General features: G+C 41.5%; 1 protein-coding gene across 6 annotated transcripts in view; it reads right to left on the bottom strand.

The window, feature by feature from the left end:
* The window catches only part of marchf8 (E3 ubiquitin-protein ligase MARCHF8), a 112,597-nt gene that overhangs the window by 71,898 nt on the left and 13,989 nt on the right, over positions 1–26,710 (bottom strand). For all 6 annotated transcript variants that reach the window (XM_078160543.1, XM_033613444.2, XM_078160539.1 and 3 more), the window contains one exon: positions 10,974–11,170. In XM_078160543.1, the coding sequence (XP_078016669.1) occupies positions 10,974–11,069 (96 nt within the window). In that variant the 5' untranslated portion in view covers positions 11,070–11,170. The remainder of the gene's footprint in view (positions 1–10,973; positions 11,171–26,710) is intronic.

Consider the following 26,710-nt stretch of genomic DNA (forward strand, 5'->3'; position numbering starts at 1 on the left):
CTTATTAAATGTGGCCAAAGTTTCAAAAAATGAGGTGAACACATGCAAAAGTAACCCCTGTGAGCAAAAACCTCAGGCTTCAGACTGCTCTTAATGCTCTGATTCCAACGTATCTGCTCCAGTATCTACATTACATTACACTGCTACATGTAGCTACATGCTAACATCCTGGAAACATGTAATCTTTGTTTCTGATGTTGTTAACTTCTCCCCACTTTTGGATCGTACTCCTGCTGTAACACGTCCAGCTGTGAGGATTTTGCTTCAGAAGATTTTATAGAAGATTTTTTCACCGTAGAAACAGCCACTATACTCTTGTCACAGTCTTTACCCAGCTGCAATGACACTGTAAAGACACCAAGAGTGCTGATACGGAACACCTAAAAAAGCTGACTGATCAGAGTAGACTGGGTTTTTTCGGGAGTCTGGTTGAAAGTGACAGGTGCTAAAATGGAGTGTTTCAGAAAGAGGGTGAATGCAGGTGTTCCAGCACAGTATTAGGAAAGTCTTTTTTAAATGTTAAAGCATGTCAACATGTTTTAGAAACCCAAAATACAAGTATGAACCTGAAAATGAGCATAGTCTCCTTTAAGCATGTGTAATGTTTATTATGTTCATCATCTGTAGTTTAGTGTGTGAGCATGCTTTTCTGATACGCATTAAAACACAAAGGACAGCTGAGGCTCAAGAGGTTTTTCTGGTTAAATGAAAAAAATAAATAAAACTGAGATCGACCGACGGACATCGCCATATTTAGAGGTTCGTCCTCATACACAGGTAAGATGATGGTCTAAAACGCAGCTTTTCACAACAAAAGAATACACTAGCACTGGTCCACTGAGCTGATGATCCCACTGTGTGCGCACTAGGCCATGAATCATGGTAGCAGAATTAGTGTATAAGCAGTAGTAGCATTTTACACAGACGAGTATCTGCAATTGAGTCAACATCTGCAGCCGTTGGGCATCTGCCTCCCCAGACAGCCAGACAGCAACAAGGAGGAGTTCACAGTGTGGCCACACTAGTGAATCCATAGGCGGAGAGATTAACTGCACTAATCTTCCCCTGGATAACACCAACAAGAGAGGATGATGGAGGAGGATGAAAAAGAGGAGGTGGTGGGAGGAGGGAGAGGAGGAGAAGTTGTAGGAAGACATTTAGAGAGAGGGGGATTGGACAAAAATAAGATGCACTCTCATTGTGAGAGACTCTGGTGTGTATTTGTGCCTAAACTTCCACCCGCTACAAATGATCGACAATTGGGAATCTAATTATCATATCTTACTGGAAAGCGTCTGACTGCCCACTATCTTTCACTTATTGCACAAGAGACTTATTATGTGCCCGTGTACTCGCTACATACTGACCGCCACAATGGAGTATGACAGAGCTATGAGTCCTGTCAGACTCATTATACAGCTGGGGTGTACGGCTGCATATGAATAGCATACATCAGGCAGCCATTGTGCGGCACAACCAGACGACAGGCTGCAGCTGGGGAAACATCCATGGTGTCTCCTCAGGAAGATGAATCTGGCCGCTGTGGGAGAGCTCAGACAGCCTCCACCATTGATCTGGCTGGCAGTGGCTGAATGTTTGGGGCCATGTGAGTCACAAGAGTCAAGTCAGCATGTCACAGGCAATTAAACAGTGTCCTCAGACACCCCGCAGAGACACCTTCCAGTGAACAGAAGTGCGACAGAAGCACTCTGGATGGAGAACAGAGCAAAGACTGAGGCAGCAGCATCTCAGAGAGGAGAGGGAATCGGCAGATGCAGCCTTTCATGTGGCGATTTCATTTCTCCCGTCTGGAAATAACTTCATTAACTTCATCTGTGTTTTCTTTTTTTTTTTTTGTTCATCTCTGTCTGTCTGCATGTCTGTCTCTGGTTATCTGCTGGCTCTTCACTTGTGTCTCTGTGTGCTCGTCACTCCTATAACTGAGATGTTCAAAATCTGGGAAATGCACCTTGGTAACTGTACGCAGAAAATTAAACTGGTTCCTTTAATTCATTCTGGCGAAATCGGTGGCTTTCACAGCTGAGAGCTTTTTTGGGCTCAGGTGCACTTTCTGTTCCTGCAGTGTGTGACAGGCTCAACAAATTTTCTGTAGGTTTGTAGGTTAATAGCTATACATCTGTCGGATTAGGTTATACAACAGCCCACATGATATGTAAATCATGAGATTATCATTTGAAAAATGTGTTTCACCTAAGTGAACATCTGAAAGCAGCTTGCAGAGCTTTTGTATTGAACAGTAAAGTGTTTGAGCTGTGTGCCTGTGCGTGTGGGTGGAGGGTGATAGGGCAGGGGTTAATTAGAAGACACCTTCTCCTCTGAATGTCTCTCCCTCTGCTAATAGCTGCTCTTCCGAAACCAAGAGCTGAAATACACACAGTGCCCCCTCACACTGGAGACAAAGCAAACTCTCCCTCCACAATCATACAGCATTATGCCATGTCTACTAGAATATAGAACAGCTGAGGGGACTGTAATTATTTCCTGCCATGCCTCTTAAAGTCTATTTTCTGCTGCTACGGGTCAATTGTAATCACATATATAAAACTTAATATAGCACAGAGTGTCACAGCTACCAAAATAAAGCAGAATAACCCATGGAGCCTTCACAGGGGGTAATGAAATGAAATCTTTAACAGGGTGAAGCAAAGTCCATCCTTACAACAGCCAAGGCCCTCAAAGGCCCTGCCGACATGTCAGCTCCTCTACATTTAATTATGTTTTTTAGCACTTCAACCTCAAGTGGCTCAGCACAGCCGGGTCCTCCGGGAGACTCGTGCAAGTCCTGCACAGACGGGCTGACTAACAACACCAGCTGCCGGCATGTGGGTGTGTTTGTGTGTACCTGCTCGTCCTCCTCGCATGTGTGTTTCTAGAAAGAGAGACTCAGATGGTGAGACGGAGAGAAGCAAGAGGCAGGGAAATAAAAGCAGCAGTTTAACGGGCTGCAGTAAAGGGACTGTGGGCAGTGAGTCCTGCAAGTAATTGCTGAAATGATGAGTCGGTTAATCTAATAGTTGGGTGTTTAAGTCATTTATCAGGGAAATATGGAAAGCATTTGGTGGTTTCAGCCTCTCAAATGTAACATTTTGCTGCTTTTCTCTGTTATCTATCATTTATAATTAAATGTCTTTGGGATTTGGATTCTTGGTCAGAATAAAAACAAGAAATGTGCAAATGTAACTTTGAGTTCTGAGAACCTGTGATGAGCATTTTAATATGTTTTCACATTAAGTGGCCTAAAATGTAAATCAGAAGGATGACAGATCTCTTAAAGGAACAGTGTATAGGATTTAGGGGAATTCAGCGCCATCTAGCAGTGAGGATTGCACATTGCAAGCAGCGGAAACCTCTACCGGTTATAATTCTTTCAGCATTCATTGTTCAGTCGTTGTTTTTTTTTTACCTTTAAATCATCTGCAGAGGTCTCTTTCTTTCCAAAACAAACAGACAAGGTAATTTAAACCAGTAAAAACACTGAATAAGGCAGTCTCACATTACAAATCAGTGCTTCTGCTGCACTGGTGCTGCTAAAAATGGTGGCCAATGTGAGAACGTGAATGGCCCTATCTAGAACCAGCATTTTGCTTGTCCTTTCTAGGCTAACATGGCGGTGCAACATGGCAATCTCATAGACTGCACATAGCTGAGGACCTGAGCACCTCCCACATCATCAAAGGAGCCTAGCAAAGGATGTTCTTTCTGAGGACCCTGAAACGTAACAGGCCTCCTCAGGAACATCTGATCCGCTTTTATCACTGTACAGTTGAGAGCATAATAACATACTGCTGTATTATGTGGTACTCTGGCTGCATCTCAGCTGAAAAAAAAATACCTGCAGCGGGTTGTCAAGACAGCTTAGAGGATCATCGGCTTCCCCCTACCAAACCTTTGTGACATCCACTCAGGCCGTCTTCTCACACGGACTACAAACATGGGGTTGAACCCCTCACACCTCGGACAATTCTTATATTCAGGTGATTATACACTAAAGAAAACACACCCATTTTATTATATTCCATTTCTGCCAATATATAATAATAACTATTAGTATAGCACTTATCTAAATGCGGTTACAGAAAGTGCTTCATAAAGTGCATATCCCTCTAAATCCTACACACTAAACCTTAAAACACTATTAAAATTCATCACATCAAGTTAGTTACAACCCAGCTGCCTACCACCAGTAAACAGAGGCACCACAGAAAAACACTTACTCTTAAACTTTCTGTACTTCTCAGTCAGTAATGACTTTGTATTCACTGTATATGTCATCAGCTAAAGACGGGAGTTTGTGAAATCTCTCTGAATTCCACAAGCGGCATATGCAAAGCAGGTTAGTTTGCTGACACATAACATTCATACGTTTATGAAAATGTCTGCCAGAATAGAAAGAATCCCATTCTGCCTAAGTGTTATCTTCTCTCTCCAGCTTCTGCTTTGTAGACAGGCCGGGGGAACCTGTTTGGCCTCAGAACATCTACACCGGGATGAACGTATGGGTTGTGTGCTTGTGTGTGTGTGTGTTTATACGTATGTGTGTGAGACAGAGAGAAAAATATGTGCACACATGTCCACATTTGTGTAAGCTGAATATTAACTGGATTAAGGCTGGATAAATTGTGTATCGTCAGTACGTACACCAGTGAAAACACAAAAATGACAGATTATTTTGTATTTGCACCTTTAAAGTCTGAAAAATAAACCCATCACATCGCCTGCTTCTGACTACAAGTGACCACCTTAAGTTAATTCCTTATTTTAACTCGAGTCACACACATGTAAACACTCCTTTTCCTGATAATTCAGCATTTCATGCCTAGTTTACCCAGCCCCAAGGCTTTGTGGGTGATTATCATGGCATTTCCATTTGCAAGCCCGTGGGCACTGCAATCTGGAGGGGACTGATTTGGACAGTTTAGATCCACCAAATGTTTGGAGAATGTTTCTCTGCCTCAAGGCTCAGAAACATATTTTCAAATATTTTTCAAACACATTTAATCAAACAGTATTTTTTTGGACAATATTTTAGAGATTAAGTAATGCTGGGGGTAAACAAGCTGCTATCTGCCATCTCAGCCAAAATGCTCCACATACACCAGAAGTGCAAGAACGCGGATTCAAGTGAAACTCGAGGAACAAAAACAAGTTATGTCGCTATAGTAGCAGTGCTTCGTTAAATCGAAAAGACAGACACATTAAACAGTCCCTGTCTAGCCCGGAGGCTGTGTTGAAAGCTTTTGCTGTGGCGGTCAATGTTTGATAGAGCGGGGCTTTGTGGAGACCAAGATCAGTGCCCAGGAACTCTGCAGCGGCGATGGCTGTTATCAAACCACCAAACATCAGAGGGGAGACAGGGAGTCTTCGTCGTCCTTGGACTCCGACACACACTTGTTGAAGGACAAAGCTTCCAGCGCTCTCTGTGCTTTCATAAAAAATACATGCAGCATCAAAAGGGCTGGTATCAAGTATCACAGTGCTGAGTGCGTGCACAGTCACAGAGATATACTGCTAAATATAATACTAGTGTGAGGGAGGCCATGCATGTTGGTGTGAATACATGTGTTAATGTGAAAATGAAAGCTACAGCTGTGTCTTCTGAAGCCCTGCTACATTTCCCGGCACTGCTGGACGCACAGTAATCAAATGCTGCTCATGTAAATGACTTTATTTACAGTAAAATGCCAGCAGGTGACACTGCAGATGGGGTTAAAGATGTATGATAATCAACAAACAAACAGCAGCTCAGTATGCATTCTCTAGACACACCACTGGACTTCACCCTCCCCTACCTTTCCAACCTGTACCACTTTACTGTCAACTCATGCATAATCCATGAGCTGCTCGCTTTATCAAAAACCCCAGACTCAAGTAAATCTGACTGCATTATTCACCAAAGCTGAGAACTGTCAAGGAACTTTTCTTTTTTCCCCCCATGAAATAAAACTCTTGCTCTCCAATTATTTTAAAAAATATTTCTTAAACATCAATTTATCTACCCAAACAACAGTTTTCAAGTGGAGGACCCACAGTGCATGGACAAAGTGCCCACAAGCACATACGCAAAGAGGATTTTGAAGGAGACAAATGAACTCGAGTGGAGCTGGAGGAGCAAGGCCAGTGAGGGGGCCAGCAACAGTTAAAGATGTGTTGCTCTCTGAAGGAGCAGCTGACTGACTCTGAATTCTAAGTACTACAGAGGAAAGTTCTGCTTTTTTTCTTGAGGCGCTAAAAGACCAGTTGTGTTGTCTAAGAGGGCCAGATGGGCTTGTCCTCTGTGACTAAACTCTGGGCACGCACACACGCACACCTCCAGGACTCTTGAGCTAATCAGCATTCAAAGTAAACACTCTCTCTTCTTTTTCTACACTCCGTTTCTCCTTTCTCCACTCTACTGATGGTTCCACAGGGAGGACGGGAGTTGCTGCTGTTTATCCACTTATTCCTCTGGGGAAAAAAGGAGGCTCAGCCAGCAGGAGACAGACAGAGGGAGAGAGATGCAGGGTTGGATCTTTAGACTGTTAGCAAACATGGCGGCAGGGAGACCAAATGCCCCCCAGACATTACACAGCTTACAGTTTCACTTTTATTCCCCAGCAGACTGAGGTAACCTTGCCACAACTGCTCTCAAAGTTTAAACCCCTTAATCCTGTTAACCATGCATTGTTCAAAACGGTATCTCAGCTACGCAAACTCACACCTTTATTTAACTTTGGAATTAGCATGAAATGAAACCGCTTCTGAGTAAATCCCTGTTCACTTTCACTTCTGCAATGACAAGGCATAATTTTGAGCTTCACAGCGAACAGAGATTAGCAGTGTTGTATTAAAGACCACCTAAAGTCATGACCAAGACCAGAGTGTATTGACACAAGACCAGACCAATGTGAGCCCCACACTGCACGACACACTTATGATAAAATGTGGAACTTGCACACCATAGGGACCCCTCAAACTGATCTGAAACATCTACATTTACATAAAAACACCCAAAGAAAACAAATAAAGCCCTCTTCATTCACCTCTTTAACTGCCATATGCTGTATATATGTGTGTTTGGAAAAGTCTGCCATGAGACACGTCTTGATAAAGTAATGAAAATGCATTGCAGAGGTTTAATGTCTAGGAATTTTCCTTTGTTTTCTATTAGCAAACAAACACAAACAAACACCAAGGAGCTGGAACCAGCCATCTTTATTCAACACTCCCTTTGAGCAGCAATTAAGTGATATCCCCTGCAGCTGTGGTCTTGAAATAAAATCCTGAGTCCTCTTTGTCTGAGACAAAGACAAGACTAACTAAAAATGTGGCCAATTCCAAGATGAGACCTTCAAGAAATGGCCTCAAGTACCACAACACCGCAGGTTAGGTTAGCAAATGAATCATCAGCGAGGGTTATGGGTAAGGGCCCTGACACACCCAATCTGCCATTGGTCAATGTTTGGCAATCAGTGAGCGTCTGCCGCCCTAGTTTCCGTGGTGTGTCCTGCACCGTTAGCACTAGTCAGCCCTTGTCGGCTTTTTCTTGACTGATTCAGCAGACAGGCAGTTCAGTGCACAAGAAGAGAAAAGGAAATGAGAAAAGTAAACAAATAACTAAAGTCAAGAAGGCATGAGATCAAAGCAAACTTGTTATATTAGGTCAGATGATGTTTTTAGCCCTTGAGCTCTTTAGCAGAAGCGGTTTGTAATTTTTTGTGTTATTATTCACTAGTGCATGGTGAATATCCTTTGTTCTTCAACATTAGGTTGGGTTGTTAATGTGCTAACTGGTTGACTAGTATGTTAAATCCCTCCTATTGGTCTCCCGTTTTCGTTGCCTGGTCTGATGAGTCTCGACTTTTACTGCAACATTCAGAGCAAGGTGTATCTAATAAAGTGGCTGGTGAGTGTACATATGTCATTGTTTCCAGCTTCTGTGTACTATCACTTGTAAAGCATAGGACGCTGAAACACAGCACCATATGCAGCATGGAGAAGCCTCTTAAGAACACCTGTGCTGCTGCACTTAGTGCCCAGGATCTATTGTGAGGCAGTGAGGCCAGGGAGAAGGGCAGGCCACGGACATATTGTCTTAGCACCTCGCTTTGTTCCGGAGCTCAAAAAAGCAACTGCACTCAAGGAGCACTTCACTGGGATGTTTGATGCTGCTGGAGTACAGAGACAGACAGGGAGGGGAGGAAAGTAAAGATTGATGAGCCGCATCATGTAAGACTGAGGGAAGGTTTTGGTCATGATCGCATAGCTGACTTTCTCTGCTTCTAACAAATCAAGAGTGATAACAACCTCGGACATATAAATAAATAAAAACCCTGATAATCATAATGATGTGCAGATGTGAAAGGTTTAAGAATTTCATCCTTTTCTGTGTAATTATTGTCCTGACAGATTGCTACAGGCCTTCATTTTGGCGCATCTGGTTTCCAGATCATTTTTCTTTGTGTGTAACTATCCTGACAGGTAAAACAAATCCTTTCAGAGCAGCAGAGGTGATGAATAAAAGAGCTCTCAGTTGGTGATTTCAATGATTGTTTTGTAAATTTGAGGTAGAAACCAAATCCTGCATTTGGTTCACTGCTAAACGGTGAAACCAGATGGCCTACAGGCGGTTTTAGGCACAAATGGAAAAGCAGACCAGACTCTGACCAGCCTCATTAGATGCAAAACCTCTACTACCACAGGCAGCACAGAAATAATTTGTTTGTGAGACAAACATTGTAATGCAGAATTTATACGGCTGTGTTAGGACTGACACCCCCGGCGTTAGAAGATTAACTTTTTGATTGTTTTTGGGTGAATGACTACAGGACAGCTGGGGTAACTTTCTCCACCCGCCAACCTGCTATAACTCTTGTCAATTAGAATTAAATTTGCTTTTGTCTACGTCTAGCTGACATTTCCGCCAATCTATCCGTATTCACTGGGTTCTTGTATTTTTTTTTTCAATGTAACAAAGAGTAGTTTTAAAAAAGGAAATTTCACACTGTCAAATCTCGTTTAAAAACAATGACACAATAAACAAAAAAGGAACAAATATAATGATGAAGTTTTTACGGCATCTGGCAAAAATGTTCTCCTAGTGGGTGTGTGAGTGACAGTAAGGAGAGCATAACTTAATGTGGCGCTGGAATGAAAGCAGTCAACTCTGCCACTAGGAACAAAGATGAAACAAAAACTGTCACAAGACTAAATTGAGGTTTTGTTTGCAGTAGTAAAAATTGAAGGAATTATTTTTTCAGTGTATAAAAATAAATGGTCACTTATGAGGAAAAACAGGCTATCAGCAACTTTGTCATTTGCATGTCAACAATCATGAATAGTGTATTTTCATTATTTCCTGGCAGCCTGTGTGTACACTTAAAGGGACAATTATTTTACTCTTACCTGTAGTGTGATTTATCAGTCTAGATTGTTTTGGTGTGAGTTGGGGAGTGTTGGAGATATCGGCTGTAGAGATGTCTGTCTTCTCTCTAATGCAATGAAACTATTTTGCTTGAGGACTAGATGTTACAACTCCTGATGCACATACTTGAGGCTATGAGTGGGAGTAATAGTGCCGTCTGGGGGTCCGAGTGGGAGCCAAAGGGTTAGATGGATAAAAAAGTAGGAAAGAGCATAGGAAAGGCAGAGCCAAGGAGAGACCTCTGTGCAGACTTCCTTCCTCTACTCCCTCATTTTGATGAGGGAAAGATAGGGGAGACGAGAGAAGAAGCTAACAGGAGAAAATGTATCTAACTTTAATTGAGGTGGAGTTTAACTGGTCGATTGTTGTTGCACATTCTTGCGATTGCGGGTTAGAGGTGAAGCCATGCTGCAGGAGGGAGGATGGGAGTTTAGGGAGGGTAAAAGCTTCATTGGGTTCATCAGGTGGGTACCATCTCAGCTTGTGGTGCTCAAAGTGGCAAAAAAATACATTAAAAAAAACTCAACAGCAGTGTGTCTTTCCAGAAATCATGACCCGGTTACTCAAGATAATCTACAGATCTGTGAGCAGCTTCATGTAGGAACTATTTTATCTCTATCAAGCTACACCCGCCAACCACATTGCCATGCAGAAGGAAGCGTGCATGCACTCATGGACAAGAGGCTTGTGCTTCTGAGAGCAAGAGATGGCGTCTTTAATATAATGGAGAACTTTTCAACAAATCCTCCAAATTAAATAACAATATCCTCTGTCCAGTCCCTCCAGAAAAACACATATAAGCACTTCCTGATCTGATTCAACTATCGACAGCTTGTCTGTGCCTGTTACAAATCACTTAATGATGTAACAACGTGAAGGTTTGGTGAGTTTTAGGCACAAACACGACTTGGTTAGGGTTAGGTAAAGATAATGGTTTAGGTCAAAATTACTTTGTTAAGGTTAGGGGGCCTTCGTAGTCATGGTTACAGAGACAACCATGTGGTTAAGGTCCTGTTACAACCACAGTCATGGTTAAAAGAGACCTATGACGACAATCAATAGGAAACAGGAAGCCAACAGCAGACTCTTGTGTTCAAGTCCGGTGTTTTTGTAAAGCCATCCATCCACCTCAACCTCCTGACTCTGCGGACTTTGTGGCTCTCTAACAATGTCACACTACTTCCTTTTAAGCTCCAAATGAACAAGACTCAGCCACTAGAACGGTCACTTGAACATAAACAGATGTCTTGTTTGGCAATTTGCTGGAACTACTGATGCTCTCGTTTTACTTGGTAGGGCAGTCACGACCTTTTCGATATTACCCCTCCATCTCTCTCTACTCTGCAAGTGTTGTTTAGGACTTGCAGATGTTGAATAAATAAATCAAATACAGGCACTTGTGAAATTAGTCTGCAGGTGAGTTTGTGGAGCCAAGATCAGACCCCCCCGTGGTTATTGTACAACGTCTCTGTTTGGTAAAAACTACACTGTACGGGATGAAACTGCCCCAATATCCTCTGCTGTCTCCCCAGCCTTTCAACACTTCACATACCTGCTTGTCCTTGTCCTTGACTTTTCCACTGCCTGACACCCGCGATGAGGTGACATCACGGGGGATGACAGAGATTTGGTGCAGTGGCATGTTCATCCCAGCAGAGCCAACCAGGGACACTCACACACACACTTCCTGACCCGCTGCCAGAGCAAAGGGCATGATGGTCTGAACTGTGACACCCTGCCCGCGCTGCCCTATGGAGGACACAGAGGACAGACAGAGATTAGCTATGAGATAGTAAACATGACACTCAAATAAGAAAACATACAGTAAATATATATATATATATATATATATATATATATATATATATATATATATATATATATATATATATATATATATATATATATATATATATATATATATATATCACTGCATCTGGAGGAAGTCCACAATAAGAAACAAGAAATGAAAACCGTCAAAGTGGCACAGCTGCATTTGGTGTTTTTATCTGCTCTTCTCAGTTCAGAACCCAAATTTATTATTTTTTTCAAAATGGCCTCCTGCATCAAAATCTTTTGGAACTCTGTCTACTCATCGGAGCATCTTTTATTTATAGTAACATAACTTTATTTATACATCATGTAAACACATAAGCTGAGAAAGCCAGTTCAAAGTGCTGATGATGGGCTTTCACACTCATTTTCACATTCATTTATAACCTTTAACTGTGAATTATTCATGTTTTGAATGATTTACAATGGCATACACAGACTGTCAATTAAAAAAGGCACAAAATTAATTTCTTTTCTGCTGCATTTTTGTGTATGTATAGCGTAACATTATTTATTCTAACTGTGACCTGTTATATAATTATATTTTGAGTGATTAACACTCCTTTTTAGATTTCTAAAGAAAAAAATTATAGCCGCCTGTGTTGTTTTTCTTGAATTTGGGTTGGCAGCTCCTTTCTTTGTTAAATAATGCACAGAGTTTGTGCTGAAAATAGGGACACCATACATGTGGGATAATGACTGTTTAAATGGTGCAACAAAGAAAAAAAATACATGGAAAGAATGTCTGCTAAAAATTAACAGAACGGGTAATTTTGGTTTATTGTGGATAATTTTTTCATCGTTTTAAAATCACATTAGAACCCTACAAAGGCAGGCTCATGACCTTTTCCCAGTGCTGACCTACAGTACGCTGTGAGAAACTCTCAAACCAGCAAAGGCACAATTGTCTCTTGTGATGTTCCACAGGAGAACAGAAGTTTGTCCCAGAATAGCACGGGCACAGAATGTTATAAATTTTCTTAGAGGTGATTGCCGAAGTGTGTAATAAATCACTACAGAGGCAAATCCGTGCGCAGGAATTCACTGCATTACAAAGACCTGGAGATTCAGGGACACGATTTCCACATAAGAGAGAGCGGCGGCGGTGCGCGAGGATCCCTGTCGTTCTTGGATAGACTCAGACAGACAGAGTCGTGAAAGCAGCAGTATGGGGCTGTCATGAGGAGTTACACAAGAGGTTTTACATAAGGGTCATTTTAACTTCAGTTAATGCAGCCATCTGTACTGCCACTGACAGCAATTAAGCTTTAGCTCCTTCTCACCACCAGGCCTTGTGTGTGTTCGCACGCAGGCGCGTTTGCCAAGCAAACCCTCAAGCTCCGCAGTATGAAAATGACAGGATTAAGAAACCAAAAAGCAAGCAGACAGATGGGAGGTCAGTGAAATGGCAGTAATCAGAAACCAGCGCTGATGGTAGGAGGGAGGGTGGGCTTTGGACTGAGAATGTCACACGGGTCCACTGAGAAGCTTCAGACCAGCACAGCCAGAGCTGCCACCTCAGTTCATTGCTGCGCTGTCTGTGATAAGTATTTATCAAGATGGAGAGGTGATTTATGCTCATATGATCTCACAAACACACACAGTCGGCAGTCATATGAGCTTCTTGTGCAACAGCTGGCAGTCTCAGCTCAGTGCCAAAGAGGGTGGGGGGTGGGTGGGGGGGTCATGTGTTAATAACGACCAGCCAGAGAGCACCTTAGCACGGTGGAAGAATCCCAGACGTAGTCGAGGGTGAACAAGAATCACAAACCTCATCACAACAAGTAGAATAATTATTGTTCATTTACAGCAATAGCCAACACTTTATTTTTGCTCATGTCACAGATAAATATGATCAGTTTTGTACTCCTACTGTTAATCCTCACAGATGACTAAAATGACTAAATATGACTTCACATGACTAGAAAACAACTCTTACTTGATGATGATGCCTTTATAAATCAGGTAACATCTTATGGAAACACTGAAAGGCAGTCATTATAATATATAGTGGGGGATCACATCCACCCTAACCTTAATATATAAAGATATGAAGAAACTGGAATTACTGCCTCCATATGCCTCCACATAACAGTCAAGTTGCAGTTACAGTTTACATCCACACTCAAGCATTACCATGACAGCTGATCATCCTTCAAACACAGATGCTGCTGCAAAGAAGCCACATTCTTTTTAAAACATTGATGGTTCACACACATCTCCAATCCGAAAGCACAGAAGATTTACAACCCTAACCCTAACCTGGACACCCAAGATTAAATATCTCCCCTTCAGTTCTAGAGTTATGGCATTGAATAATGGCCAGAAAAGTGTTTTTGCAGAACATTATGATCTCACAGTGAGATCTTTCCTGAAAATAATGTCATTACTTCATCATTTTATCCAATAAGAGTGAAACTGAGTGACATTTGTTCATATTTAGTGTATGAATTCTTGAGTTAGAGTGAAAAACATGTTTTCTGAGGTCACAGTGTTCTTTGACCATCAAAATCTAATCTGTTCATCCTTGAGTCCAAGTGGACATTCGTATTAAATTTAAAGAAATTCCCTCAAGGTCCTCTTGAGATATTGTGTTCACAATAATTGGATGGCTGTATGTAGACATACAGAGAGACAGTCCAAAAACATAATGCCTCTGGCCACGGCTGTTGCCTGTTTGACAGGCAACCACACATTGCTGTCCAAAAAAATTATCCTTGGCAAATGTAGGCTCATCCTAATTATAAATCAACTTAACAAATTGCTATCATTATTGCTACTGGTTCTAGTATTATGGTGTACTGCAGTTTTGCTTGTGGGTTAAGTGGTGTTGCTGTACCCGAGGAGAAGCCATTGCTTTGCTACTGTGGGTAGTTACAGTCAACATGAAACACTGTACTGTCTCCATTTCATTACTTTAAAATGTATTAAAAAGTGAAAAACTAGAATGTAATGTGAGTGTTATGTAGGCTTTATCACTGCTTACTGTCATAGATTATGTAATGTGTTAGTCTCATCGTAAAAATGGCACATTCATTCATTCATTCATTTACTGTAACGGCTTATCCTGTTAGGGGTCGTGGAGGGGCTGGAGCCTATCCCAGCTGGTGGAGTACACCCTAATCAGGTCGCCAGACTATCACACGGCTGACACATAGAGACAGACAACCATTCACTTTCTCATTCACACATACGGCCCATTTAGAGTCACCAATTAACCTGCATGTCTGGACTGCGGGAGGAAGCCGGAGTACCTGGAGAATACCCACACTGACACAAGGAGAACATGCAAACTCTGCACAGAAGTGCTCACCCACCCTGGGGTTCGAACTCTCCACCAAAGTCTGAACCAGGAACCCTCTTGCCGTGAGGGCACAATTCTTTCCACTGCACCACTGAAAAGTGGCAGGGTACATCATAAACTGTCGCAGTGTGTAGTTCCTCTGCAGTCCTCATTTATATGCTCGCTCCCTAAAATGGCACTCAGTCATCAAAACTTTGAACCCCTGATCTAAAATTTTGTTTGAAAATGCTCTAAACTGGTCAGTTTATCTGTGAAGTTTCTAAAAAAATGATCCTGGGGGGGATTACCACCAGACCCCCCTTGAGACTTCGGGTGCACAGGGTACATCAAAAATGGCCCCTCCAATGTTAAATAGGCAATTATGGCCCTGCAACAAAAATGATAACACTAATCAGTGGGAAGTTGTATGCATTATGGCTGCAACTAATTATTTTTTCTTTTAATTATCAATGAATCTAATCTGGTTGTAATTTAAATGAAAACCAGTTTCATCCAAACCAATCTCATACCAATTATGGGCAGTATATTAATATTTAATAAATAGTTTATGGTTTTCAGAAACTTGGAGAGTCCGTGCCAAGGAGCACTGAGGCTTTTCTCGAGACTCGATGTGTTATTGTTCTTCGATTTGTCACCCATCTCTACATCAGCCATGATGACGGAGCTAATCTTATTGAATTCAGAGAAGCCAACTCAATACCACAATGTGGGAAAAAAAAACATGCACAGAAAGAGAGTTCACTCAAGACTGACATTTTTGTCTTGAACTGCCACTTCGCATGCCAGTAAAAACCCACAGCCTGTTTGTTTGTTGTGAGACACAAAAGGAGTTACACAGCGCAGTCTCCCAGAGGAGAGGAGAAAGCAGTATTTTTGACAATTCAGCACACGATTTCAGCGAGCTAACGCAGGAGGCGGCATGCCCTTTACCTTATGTAGAGGTCAGGATGGTGGAGGACAGAGTTCTTCAGATGCCGGGGAAAAGATGACTCATCTTTTTTATAGACTGATGTTCAACCCAAACCTAAGCCTCCGTTTTGCATTTTTTTTGCTGTGATGCTACAGCAGCTGCATGTGTTGATTGGGAATCATTAATAAAAACCTGTGATGTTCTGTTAACATCCAGTGTACAATCATGCAATTCTCTTTTGTTTGCAGCCTTGATTCCCTCCTCCGAAGCCATTAGTCTGGGTTATGTTAAAAGTGAAGTGGATTTTGTGACTTGAATGTAAAGCCAAGGCCAGGAAAAATTGCCACCTTTTGTGTGGATGATGTGGACGATTAAAGCAAGTAATTCCTCAGTGTGCGCTATACTGACCAGGAAAGTGGAGTTTGCAGCTGCGAGATCTGTTGTTGTTACTGCATCCAGCGCCATCATTTGACTTTTGACTGTTACGTAGTTGGAAAGACAGAACTACAGGCTGGATTTCGCCTCCGGGTAGCCAGGTGTTGTGCTCATGATACCACTCAAAAACAGAACTTCCTTTTTCCTGTTTGCTTGATTTAACTAGCTACCTTTTCAACAGCATAAATGGCAGCACAAGATATGAATGCAAAGAATCTCAAAGATGAGGATGCAGTTCAGTGTTTTAGCTGACTCTGATATTCAGCTGTATTTATTCGAGCCAGAGTACTTGGCTAAAGAAATGCAGTGGAGAGAGAGGCCAAGGCTGCATTGCATGAGGATATTGCCGGTAGGGACTCCTGAGCAAATAGTGACCGGTGGTGCCTTTGCTCAAGTACCCTCAGAAACTGAATTATTCTGCTGCAGTGAATTTAAGCGTGGGCAGTTTTTGTTGGCTGCTGTGGCCGATGCTAACCCTGAGAGAGCCTGTGTGTGCGTTAGTATGGATAAATCTTACTCCTGACTTGGAAAAAGAAAACCAAGGGTCCTACTGATCCCAAATAGCTGGGAGAAATTAAAAATGCATACTAAACAAAAGTTTGGGTCTCAGGAGGATATCGCACACTATCAATTTACCACACACTGACTATATTTACCATCAACCCTGACTGGACATCCACATAAAAGGTGGCTAACTTTCCCTTTAATCCCCCTTTGGTGATTCTGTCTGTATCATCAGCCATTATGTGACATCACTGAGCTATTGCTGCAGAATATAAGTCACTTTGATGGGTAGAGAACACACAGTCACACTGTGTGTGTGTGTGTGTGTGTGTGTGTGTGTGTGTGTGTGTGTGTGTGTGTGTGTCTAATGAGTTACAGTAAATTAGCGTGGGTCAGGAGACAAAGTTACCCACCCGAGGGCGTCTCCACATCATTAAAGCCGCTGCTGCATTTCAGTCACAAATGTTTGTATTAATTACAAAGCGAGCCTTCCTGTGTCATTTTCCGACCTTTGTTGTGAAGTAAATAAGAGGAACAAAACAAAATAAACGAAGAAGCTCTGTGTCACGTATTTGTGCACTACATTTCCAGAGCTGTGGCTCACTAAAATGCAGCAGTCTGATGAAACAACATCCATCACTGCGGCCACAACACAGACCACTGCTGCACCACGGGGGTTGTTAATGTACATCCAAAGAATAAAAACTGCAGTAAAAGCCTCCTCTCCACTATTAATTGGCATCGTGTTTCAAGCCTAAAGTCTTTGTTGAACTCAGCGGATGCACTAATGGGACGGGAGATGTGCTGGATAGACCGTCAGGATTACACTTTCTACATACATATGTATATATAAACATTCAGCTCAGTGCTTTAGAGTGAATATTTTTAGTATTAATAAAGCTAAACTAAATACGTCAATCAAGCTGTCAGATGGTCCCTTGGATGTGAGATCCCCGGCTGTCTGTGTGTGTGTGTTTATGCGTGTCCTCGGGGCTGGCTGCCAGTCAAAGAGTTCACTGTAACAATATTAATAGCTACAAATCCAGCAGCACTCCAACCAATCACAAATCTCCTGCAGTGCCAATCTGATGCTGATCTGTTGCCATGGCAGTAGCTCCAGGGGTCAGTTTGAGCGGTTAAGGGGATGACAACTTTGGATAAACAGTTGTACCTCTGACTGGTTATAGGAAACTGTCGCACTGAGAGTGAGAGTGGTTTTTAAGTAAGCACCAGGGCTAACTGATAGCTAATTATTATTATTTACTGTTTTTTTGTGTTGTGGTGATAGGATCATATCATGTTAATTGTTTTACAAAATCCTGAAATAAATGATTCCAAGCAAATGGTAATTAAAACCTAAAACAATGAGCTGCATAAAATCTCACAATTCATCCTCATCTCTGCTCGAGGCTCGAGGCTACATTAGCTGCTGCTAGCCAACTCTCTGACCAAACTGTCAGCGGTCAACTTGCATTATGGTAATGCATCCAGATAGCACTGATATGAATAAATTATTGTTATACTCTTGTGATACTGAAGTCAAGGCCCATTTCACTGCCCGGCCCCTGTGAACCATATTACAGAAGTATTTCACTGCTGGAAAGATGGTATTTTCATAAAACTGAGCTGTCTGTGCAGCAGAAACACACAAATACTTTTGAAATTCTTTCTATATGACCAGAAAATAAAAAGAAAAGGGGCTGGGCTGGCATTCGCTTTTGCTTAAAAGGAAGAAAATCTTCAATGCACTGCACCACACTGGACCAATGAACCCTCCTGCTGGCGAGTTACCCAATGCAAGCTTGGCTGTTTTGACACAGGAAACAATACGGTGTCTGGATGGTAACAAACGATCTCGTATTACAGTCAAACAGTAAACTAAAATATGTTTTACAATTAAAGCAAAAAGCTGGCAAAGACGTAGCAAAATCTTGGTTCATATTTTATCAGCTCTGCTTAGTTTCAGCATTTGAGCTCAGTTTTTTTCAGTCTCTGTTTTTAACAATACAAGAAACAGTATGGTGCCCACTTCCTGTTGACAAATTCTCATACTACAGCCAAACAGGGCACTAAGCTATGTTTCTGAAAACATTTTAGGGGAGAAATAGACAATACAGCCACAGAATCTTGACACACAGAGACAGACAGAGGGACAGCTCTCTCTTGATTCGCTTATATACTCTTTGTGTCTGTCGTGGCGAGCATGTGAAAATGTGGAAGTGCAATCTGTAGTTTGAGCAACGGCTGGAAAGCCTGTGAAAATAGTGTCCTCCAGTGGATTTGAGCTGAGAGATGAGCAGGGATGATCTCGGTGCTTGGAAGTTTACCACAGCTCATTTACACTCACTGCCCACATTATTATATAATAATGTGGAAAATCGGCAAAGTTTCCCCTTTAAGATGTTAATATCATTAACATCCGCCAGAGGAGACTCCTGACCGCAGGCGGTCCAGAGAGAGACGAGCCCATCAAAATATTACCGCAGCTCCTATTATCCCAATAAAGTCCATTTATTCTACAATTCAGCCCTTCTCTGCAGCTCTTCCCCCCTGCTCCTGCGCCAGGTAAATCACAGCCCTGTCTCCTGCACGTTCTGCTCAGATGAGCTCTGCTGTTTTTCAGTTTGCCAAGAGGCCTCTCTGTGTCCCTGCTGTCAGATCAGACCTAAGATATGGCTGAGAGCCCGTTCTCCGGTTCTGATGCGCAACCAGGCAGAAAAACCCGGCTGTGTATCAATCAATCCTAACATTACTGTACTACAGCTTTAGTCTATATTTGAAGAGGTGTCTTTCCCCCATGGATTGGTTGGAACTAATCAGATTAAGTGTCTTAAAAGTGTTTGGTTAAAGAGATATTACAGCTATATTTTGGGTTTCAAGTGAGTTAAATTCGTGAATTTTGTAGCGTCATTACAAAAGGAGAAGAGGTTGCCGATATTATAGCTTTAGAGAGAATAATTTAGAAACTGTGAAAAAGCTGAAGTACTAATTTGACTGCAATAACACAAACTACGTGGTGTTCCTCACAGTTCTCATAATTTTACTTCTGCAGAAATGTATTCGGTGTTACTTTGGAGGGTACGGTACAGTACAAAGATTGAAAATATAATTTCTTGCTTTAATTGCTGTTCCTTCAAGGGATGTGTCACTTTGTCACTGAATCCTTTCATGAGAGGATGGACTTTATTAAAAAAAAAAACGCTACAAATATGCCTGTGTGTTGGACCAGTGCCCCTGCTGAAAGGTACGAGTCAGAGGAGAGGAGGAGGAGGGCATTAATTTCATCACGGCACAGATCCTATAGCTGTGTTGGCAGCAGTGATTGGACTAATGCCCTGCCAGAACTCACACACACACACACACACACACACACAGATTAACAGAGTGTCCGTAAAACCTGATGGATTCCTCTGATAAAGCCTGCTGCATTTCACACACACACACACACACACACACACACACACGAATAGAAACATCAAATCTGGCACTGCAGTTCTTCACAAGTTTGGATAAATTGTTAAACAAATTTAACTGTCAAACTTAAACTAGATAATTTAACCGTCGCTGACATTGTATAATTTCATAAATATGCGCTTACATACAAACACACAGGCCTCCGCTGCACTGAGCTTGAAGTCTGGTGATTACTTGAACACTTTTTCATAACACACTGGGAATAAATTATCATAATGTTTTGGTTTTTTATAGCTCATTGTCATTTCAAATGTAGCTGCATCATTTATCAGCACCAGTGCGGGTCTGAATATTACTGCGACTTCTTCCCTGCCTCCTAAATGTCTCCATGCCTGTTTACCCTATATACAGGATTAATCAAAAGCATCTGATATGTAAGTTCACTGCTTTCATAATGCCTCCATTAGCTGTCCCATTTGATTATATGCTAATGAGTCCCAGTTTGGATGTGATTAATTGTGTGGTTGCTGGAATGAGCTCTGAACAGACATCTGGGATGAACAGACCTGTTCGTTGGGGTAAACGCGGGAGCTTTGTACACATGCCAGCATCTCTGGGATGTTGCCAACATTTAACAAAATGACCTTCACTTCTACACTCTTCCTCAGCTGCCAAGGACGTGTGAAGGACGTCCAGAGCGAAAAGAGACCAAAGGGATGACACGGCTGCAAGTACACATAACTTCCCCTCCTGTAAATCTGAGAAAAGGGAAGGAGGATCTGTTCATTTACAGTAAACGTTTCACTTTCAGTACCGTTATTTGAATAGATACGATGACTCTGCCCTGGATACACAGACGTGGGCCATTTAAAGTTCAGCTAAACACTTCATTTAGACGCTATTCTTTCAATAAATCCTTGTTGAATTCCCTAGCTCAGTGTAGTGACGGGAAGAGACTCTGATCATCACATGAAGAAATCATTGAACTGCCTTCAACCTTCCCGCTTACCATCGATTTCCCAACAGGCCCCAAGAAGAGCCGTTTCATTCGTTCTGTTTCTGTTTCACGATGACACAAGACAGAAGTTATGTACCTACATAGCATCATGCAGGGAAATACTTTCACTAAGCCACACCCCCTGCGTGAGCCCCAAAATTAGGTGATGCATTTTTGTGTGTTAACCTCTAAAAAACCTTTCAGTTACTTTCCCCCCAAGACACTGCAGTTTATTTTTGGCATTATTCTTGGTGGTCCCTCCCACTGTTACAGGAATAGTTTGACAGTGTCTTCCGGGACTTCTAGCCGACACCCGGAAGACACTTCTTTTACATAACTCCCCATAAAAACTCCAACCTGTCACTGTCAGTAAAGATTAAGCAACCAAGATATAATCTATTAGTGAACTTAAAAGGTATTTCCCAAAATGCTGACATGTTCCTTTTTAATACTTCACCCACAAAATGACCATTTGTATATAATTACTCGCTGTGTGTTACCTTGAATTCATGAACGAGACTTTGTTTTTCTCACATGCCTTCACAGTGGATGGTGAGTCCAAAAAAGGCGAAAAATTGTTCATGAACTGGAGTAAATGGGGACCATGTGTAATAGTAACTAAAACTATATCAAAACATGCGTTTACAAACTCTCAAAGAACTCGTGCAGTATAATCCAAGTCACATTTATCAAGTCGCACAGTCTGGACTCCGAGTAGCATGCCTTGACATGTGCATGTGTTTTTAATCTGAGCTCATATGAATGCTAATGCTCATCGTTTATATTTAACGTTTTGGCAAATATGCAGGTTTGGGAAGTACGGAGCAAACGACTAGATAAATGAGAACCTGTTTACCTCAATTAATGAAGAATATCCACCTTTTTGGATTCTCTACTCATTGTGGAGGCATGCGAGATAAACAAAGTTTTCTTCATGAATTCATGGTAACATGCGGTGAGTACCTGACAAACAAATGATTGTTTTTTGGGTAAAATATTCTTTTGAAACACAGCAAAATGAAACTGCACTGATGCTGGGGTTGGAAATTTTCCCATTTTGAATTTTGTTTCAGGCTGGCAAAAACACCAGATTCACTAAAGCCTTAACAAATCGCTCTCATCCTGTCTTTTTCCTCACTCTTTTTTTTTTTTAACAAAGACAAATGCACAAAGTCTTCAGATATTCAGGTTGCCTTGCATTTCTACCCGGCAATGACAGTTTCTCTAGCTGAAATGACAAACATTGCCAGCAGCAGATTATATCAGCCGCAGCCTGTAGTTAATTAACGCTAATTCCCTAAGTACCTTACCCGAAGGCCAAACTGAAACTTTACTTATTGTTTATTGTTGTGAACACAAGACCGTAGTGTTTTTGCCTTCTCATCCATTACACATCCCAAACCAGCTTCGAATAAAAGGATTCAGACTCAATAAAAATGTTTGAGAACCTTATCCCCAACAATTACAGATAAATATGGTGTTCAGACACGTTGCTGACAGAGGATTGTACAGTATAGTATGGGTATAATGCAGCCAGACCAGCTTTTATCCAAAGAGCAAAAGTAGGGCTCTTTGTGTCTGCCTTTTTTCTAGGAAAGGAAAAACGCCCTTTTCTGTCCGGAGGGAAATGTTATTCTTCCTCCGATAACCTCACAAGATGCCATGACAAGGCAGAAAAGGAATCTGAATACTTGTAAGTTAAAAAAAAAATTGAAAAAATAACATCATATCAATGCATGGCTGACTTAAAGAGAACTTGATAAGAGTTTTGACAAGAGGCTGTTCGTGTGTGTGTGTGTGTGTGTGTGTGATGGCAAGATAGGAGAAAGAAAGAGAGTAAACAGACAATGCAAGAAGGATGAGTACTGATTTTGCTGGAGGAGCAGAATGAAATATCTGGAGAGCTAAAGCAGGCGAGAAAACTGCAAACACATCAAAAATCCAGAATGTGGAGACAGGAACTGAAATTGTTAGACACTTACATTGTAGATACACTCCACCAAACACACACACACACTGAGAATGCAGCTTCTGTAATCTTTCTGCTACAGTGGATACTGTGATGAGGAAGTAGAACACAGCAGGAGGAAGCCAGAGATGCTAACCTTATTGTACACAAGCAAACTTAAATATCAACATCATTTTCAAAAGACACTTTTTCTGCACATCCAGATCATAGTCATATCTAATCCCAATTAGCCTGCACATGCGTAGAGATGCAAATTCAAACCCGCAAGCACAGATTTACACATTTACATGTTGGGAATTATCCAGAGCTGATATCCAGATTGAGTTACAGTAAGTGAGCAGGTGCAGCCTCTGGATGATGATGAATACTGGCTGCTTGAAAAAAATAAATCACACCTGCATTTTTTTTTTTTATCAAGCAGCCCCAATTACACTTCTCTGGCAAAAGAAAATAAGTGGCTTTCATTTCTGACACACATTCGCAGCAGCATTGAGGTCTAGACGACACTGAGCCTCTTCTCTGTTGATTTGGCTGCGTGCTTCAGGTCAAGTGGGTGATGAAGTTGTTGAAGAAAGTTGTGTGGACACCTGCTGTTAATTTTAATGAGACACTGCCAAACCATAAGATGCAACAGCAGGTGGAGTATGACACTACTGAATTTCTGTTGTGGTTTCCAGTGTGTGGAAATACCAACGTGGATGGTGTTAAGCAAATCCCTTCAGTGCACTGGATCTGTTTCGAGTCGATTGATCATTTACTCTACAAGGCGTACTAGTTTAGTCAAGTGCAGCACAGAAGACATCATCCCTTATCGTTATCACCTCTTGCCCTCATCACTGATGTTAAATAAAAGTCCATGAAACAACTGTGAAAGACAACAAACTGTCACTTTACTTCAGTAAATCATTATTTGAACATGATGATCTGAGGCATCTTCCCCACCAGTACAGTCACGCCTCATTTCCAGTGTGAAATGAAACTGACCAGCTTAGCCTCTACAAAAATGTGTACTTTTATGAAAAGCCGTCAACCATTTTGATGGTCCTGCAATAATTTTAGGACTTGCTTCCCTATTTTTTTTTTACTGTGAAATGCTTTTCTTCAAATGGGGTGTCCACTCATATGACATGGACAAGAAAATGTTTTACAGTTTTACAGATTTTACAGTTTGTGACATCGTACCCTCGTACATTCTCATTCCCAGGTTGTAAAATACTGATGCTTTGTAAAGCCCTTCTGCATCTCATAGTGATGCATAGGGCTTCATTTAGTGTCTCTGTGTGACACACAGCTGAAACACACTGTAACTAGGGCTACACAATATGCAAAAAATTAGATTGCAATTATTTTTGATTGATAAAGCGATTGCAATATGATTAGCAATGCAATTAAGATGTGAGATTAAGATTATTTTTTTTTTAGGGCTTTTGCCATTATAACAGGATAGCTGGGGAGAGAGAATGGGGACGACATGCAGCAAAGGGCTGCAGGTTGGAATTGAACCCAGGCCACTGCAAAGGACTCAGCCTACATGGGGCGCACACTCTGCCTGTTGAGGTAGAGATCGCTCCGATAATGTTATTTTTGCCGGGGTCTGTTCCAAACAAGTATCTTCCCTTTCATCTAGAATATAATTTATTGTCTTTGGGCATCTCTGTGGCACCACAACGCTTCATTTATAATGTTATGTTGTGACACATTGTACCTTTATCAAAAAAATGCAGCAATGTTGTGAAATGGTTGCCGGTTTAGGCAACAAAACTACTTGGCAAGGTTTAGAAAAATGATCATACTTTAGGTTAAAATAGGTTTGTTACGAAATGTAAGGTGACACAAATACGTGAGAGAATGTTAGTGCGCAGTGACTGTTCCTAATTAAGTAGTGTTACATTAAAAAAAACATCCACTTTTGGTTTCACACAAGACACAAACGGTTGTGTCCTGGGTGAAAGTCCCGTTTTACCCTACGTAGACTCTTTTGCTCTTAATACGGCGTCAGTTGCTCTCAGCATATCGGAGCTAGTTGAAAGCCCAGTGCTTCTCATTAAGATCCTAAAGAGTACCTTTGGCATCAATATCACAAACCGAGAGGTGTGACAAAACAACCTGGTAATGAGAACAGGCTGGAAGGTATTGTTCCAAAGCCCAGTTCAGACCAGTGATTAGTGTCGAGATGAAACTATTGCACAAAAAGGTTGCAGCGGTATGAACCAGCCGTTTCAGCTCAACTCAAGCCGGCTGATGGTGTCACCTGCAACTCCGCTGATCAAATCGCCGGCGGCTGGTTTTAGTACATAAGGTACGTCGTCTGTTTCAACAGCCAATCAGCTTGTAGTGAAGTCCACTGGTCGAGTCAAAAAGATCACAGACAGCGTGTTCGCTTGCTGTGGCACGTGCTCCGTTCCCACCGAGCCCTTTGCTTCCATCCTCACGTATGCCAGTGTCAGATGGTGGGTCGCTGCTGATGCTCGTTTATGTTTTTAACCGTTTCATCACTACTACAAATGCAGCTGTAGCCAGTATCTCACTATCACTATCTTCATTCAAATTTTAAGAAACTACAAATTATATTCAGCCACAATTAAGCCTGAAAATCGGGAAATCAGAACGAAAGCACAGAGAGTTGTTGCACAGAGATGATACACCATCTCATCTTGTTGCATTGGTGTGGACCAGCAGGTTTTTAAAACATCGCAGAACGCCGCACTGTAAGCAGTCACCTGTTTCAGCTCATCTTGTCGCAAATCAAATCTGCAGTAAATGGACGGGACATGGCATCAACGACAGACAGACAACAGGATATTCTGAAACTCAGAGATAGAGAGGATCTAATGTTATGTTTATAGAGGCTATCCATATTGCAAATTTAATGTTGCAATGGGGTTACAGAAGCCATTTCTAACCTTCAAGCACATAAAGTCTTTAAAAACAGGATAAAACAACAAAGACAAAATGCTTAGAGGCTATCACAAGACTTATCACAGCAATCAATTTCTTTTTTGCCAGTGGGAGATTACTAACTTGGGTGGAAAATTCCTAAGACCAGTAACACTGCTTACATCACAGCAACTATATTAACAAAGGGTTTCCACATTTCCTCATACCTGCTTTTATATGACATGATCCATGACTCAAGGGAGGCTTACACTTAAAAAGTGTTGTAACTTGGAGTAATGATGAACTCACCTACAACAGTGGACACTAAATTCAGGGAAATGTAACACTGAAACTGGTGGAAGAGAATCGATCTGAAAAAAGGACAGTCCACCCACGTTACATAAAAGCATATGAGACACATTCTCTCACTTCTATCTGGCGCTTTCTAGCCACTCTTTATAGGGACTATTTCTTCAGCTGACCGTATAATAGCAGGAACTGCTTCAAGTCTGGCTGAGGAAACTGTTGCATGTTATTCCCCCTCTCTCTTTCCTCATTTCCTGTCAACTCTATTCTCCTCTATCTAATAAAAAAGGAAAATATGCCTTCAAAGTACTTTTAGAAAAAAGTCAATAAACACTTATCAAGGTCTGTGGATTACTATTAGTAAATGGGACGTTGTTTCTGGATGGTGTCTGTTTTTCACTGCACACCAAACTACAGAACACCATTCACTTCCATTTAGCAATGCAACTAATGTCATAATCATTGATTAATCTGCTAGTCTGCTCTTTTCCTGGTTAACTGATTAATCAGTCTGTGAAATGTCAGACAATTGTGAAATAACTGGACAGAGGCCAGTATGATGAATTCTAAACGCTTGTTTCTTCCAAGGTATTCAGTTCATAGTCACAGCCTGTGTGACAAAGATATGCATCAAATCCTCACATCTGAGTAAGTGGAACAGGAGAATGATTTTCATTTATGCTTAAATGAAACAAATCATCATCAAAATAACTGCTCATAAATATTCTGTTGACTGGCCA

Source organism: Epinephelus lanceolatus, chromosome 17 (assembly GCF_041903045.1).
Source record: "Epinephelus lanceolatus isolate andai-2023 chromosome 17, ASM4190304v1, whole genome shotgun sequence".
Classification (NCBI taxonomy): domain Eukaryota; kingdom Metazoa; phylum Chordata; class Actinopteri; order Perciformes; family Serranidae; genus Epinephelus; species Epinephelus lanceolatus.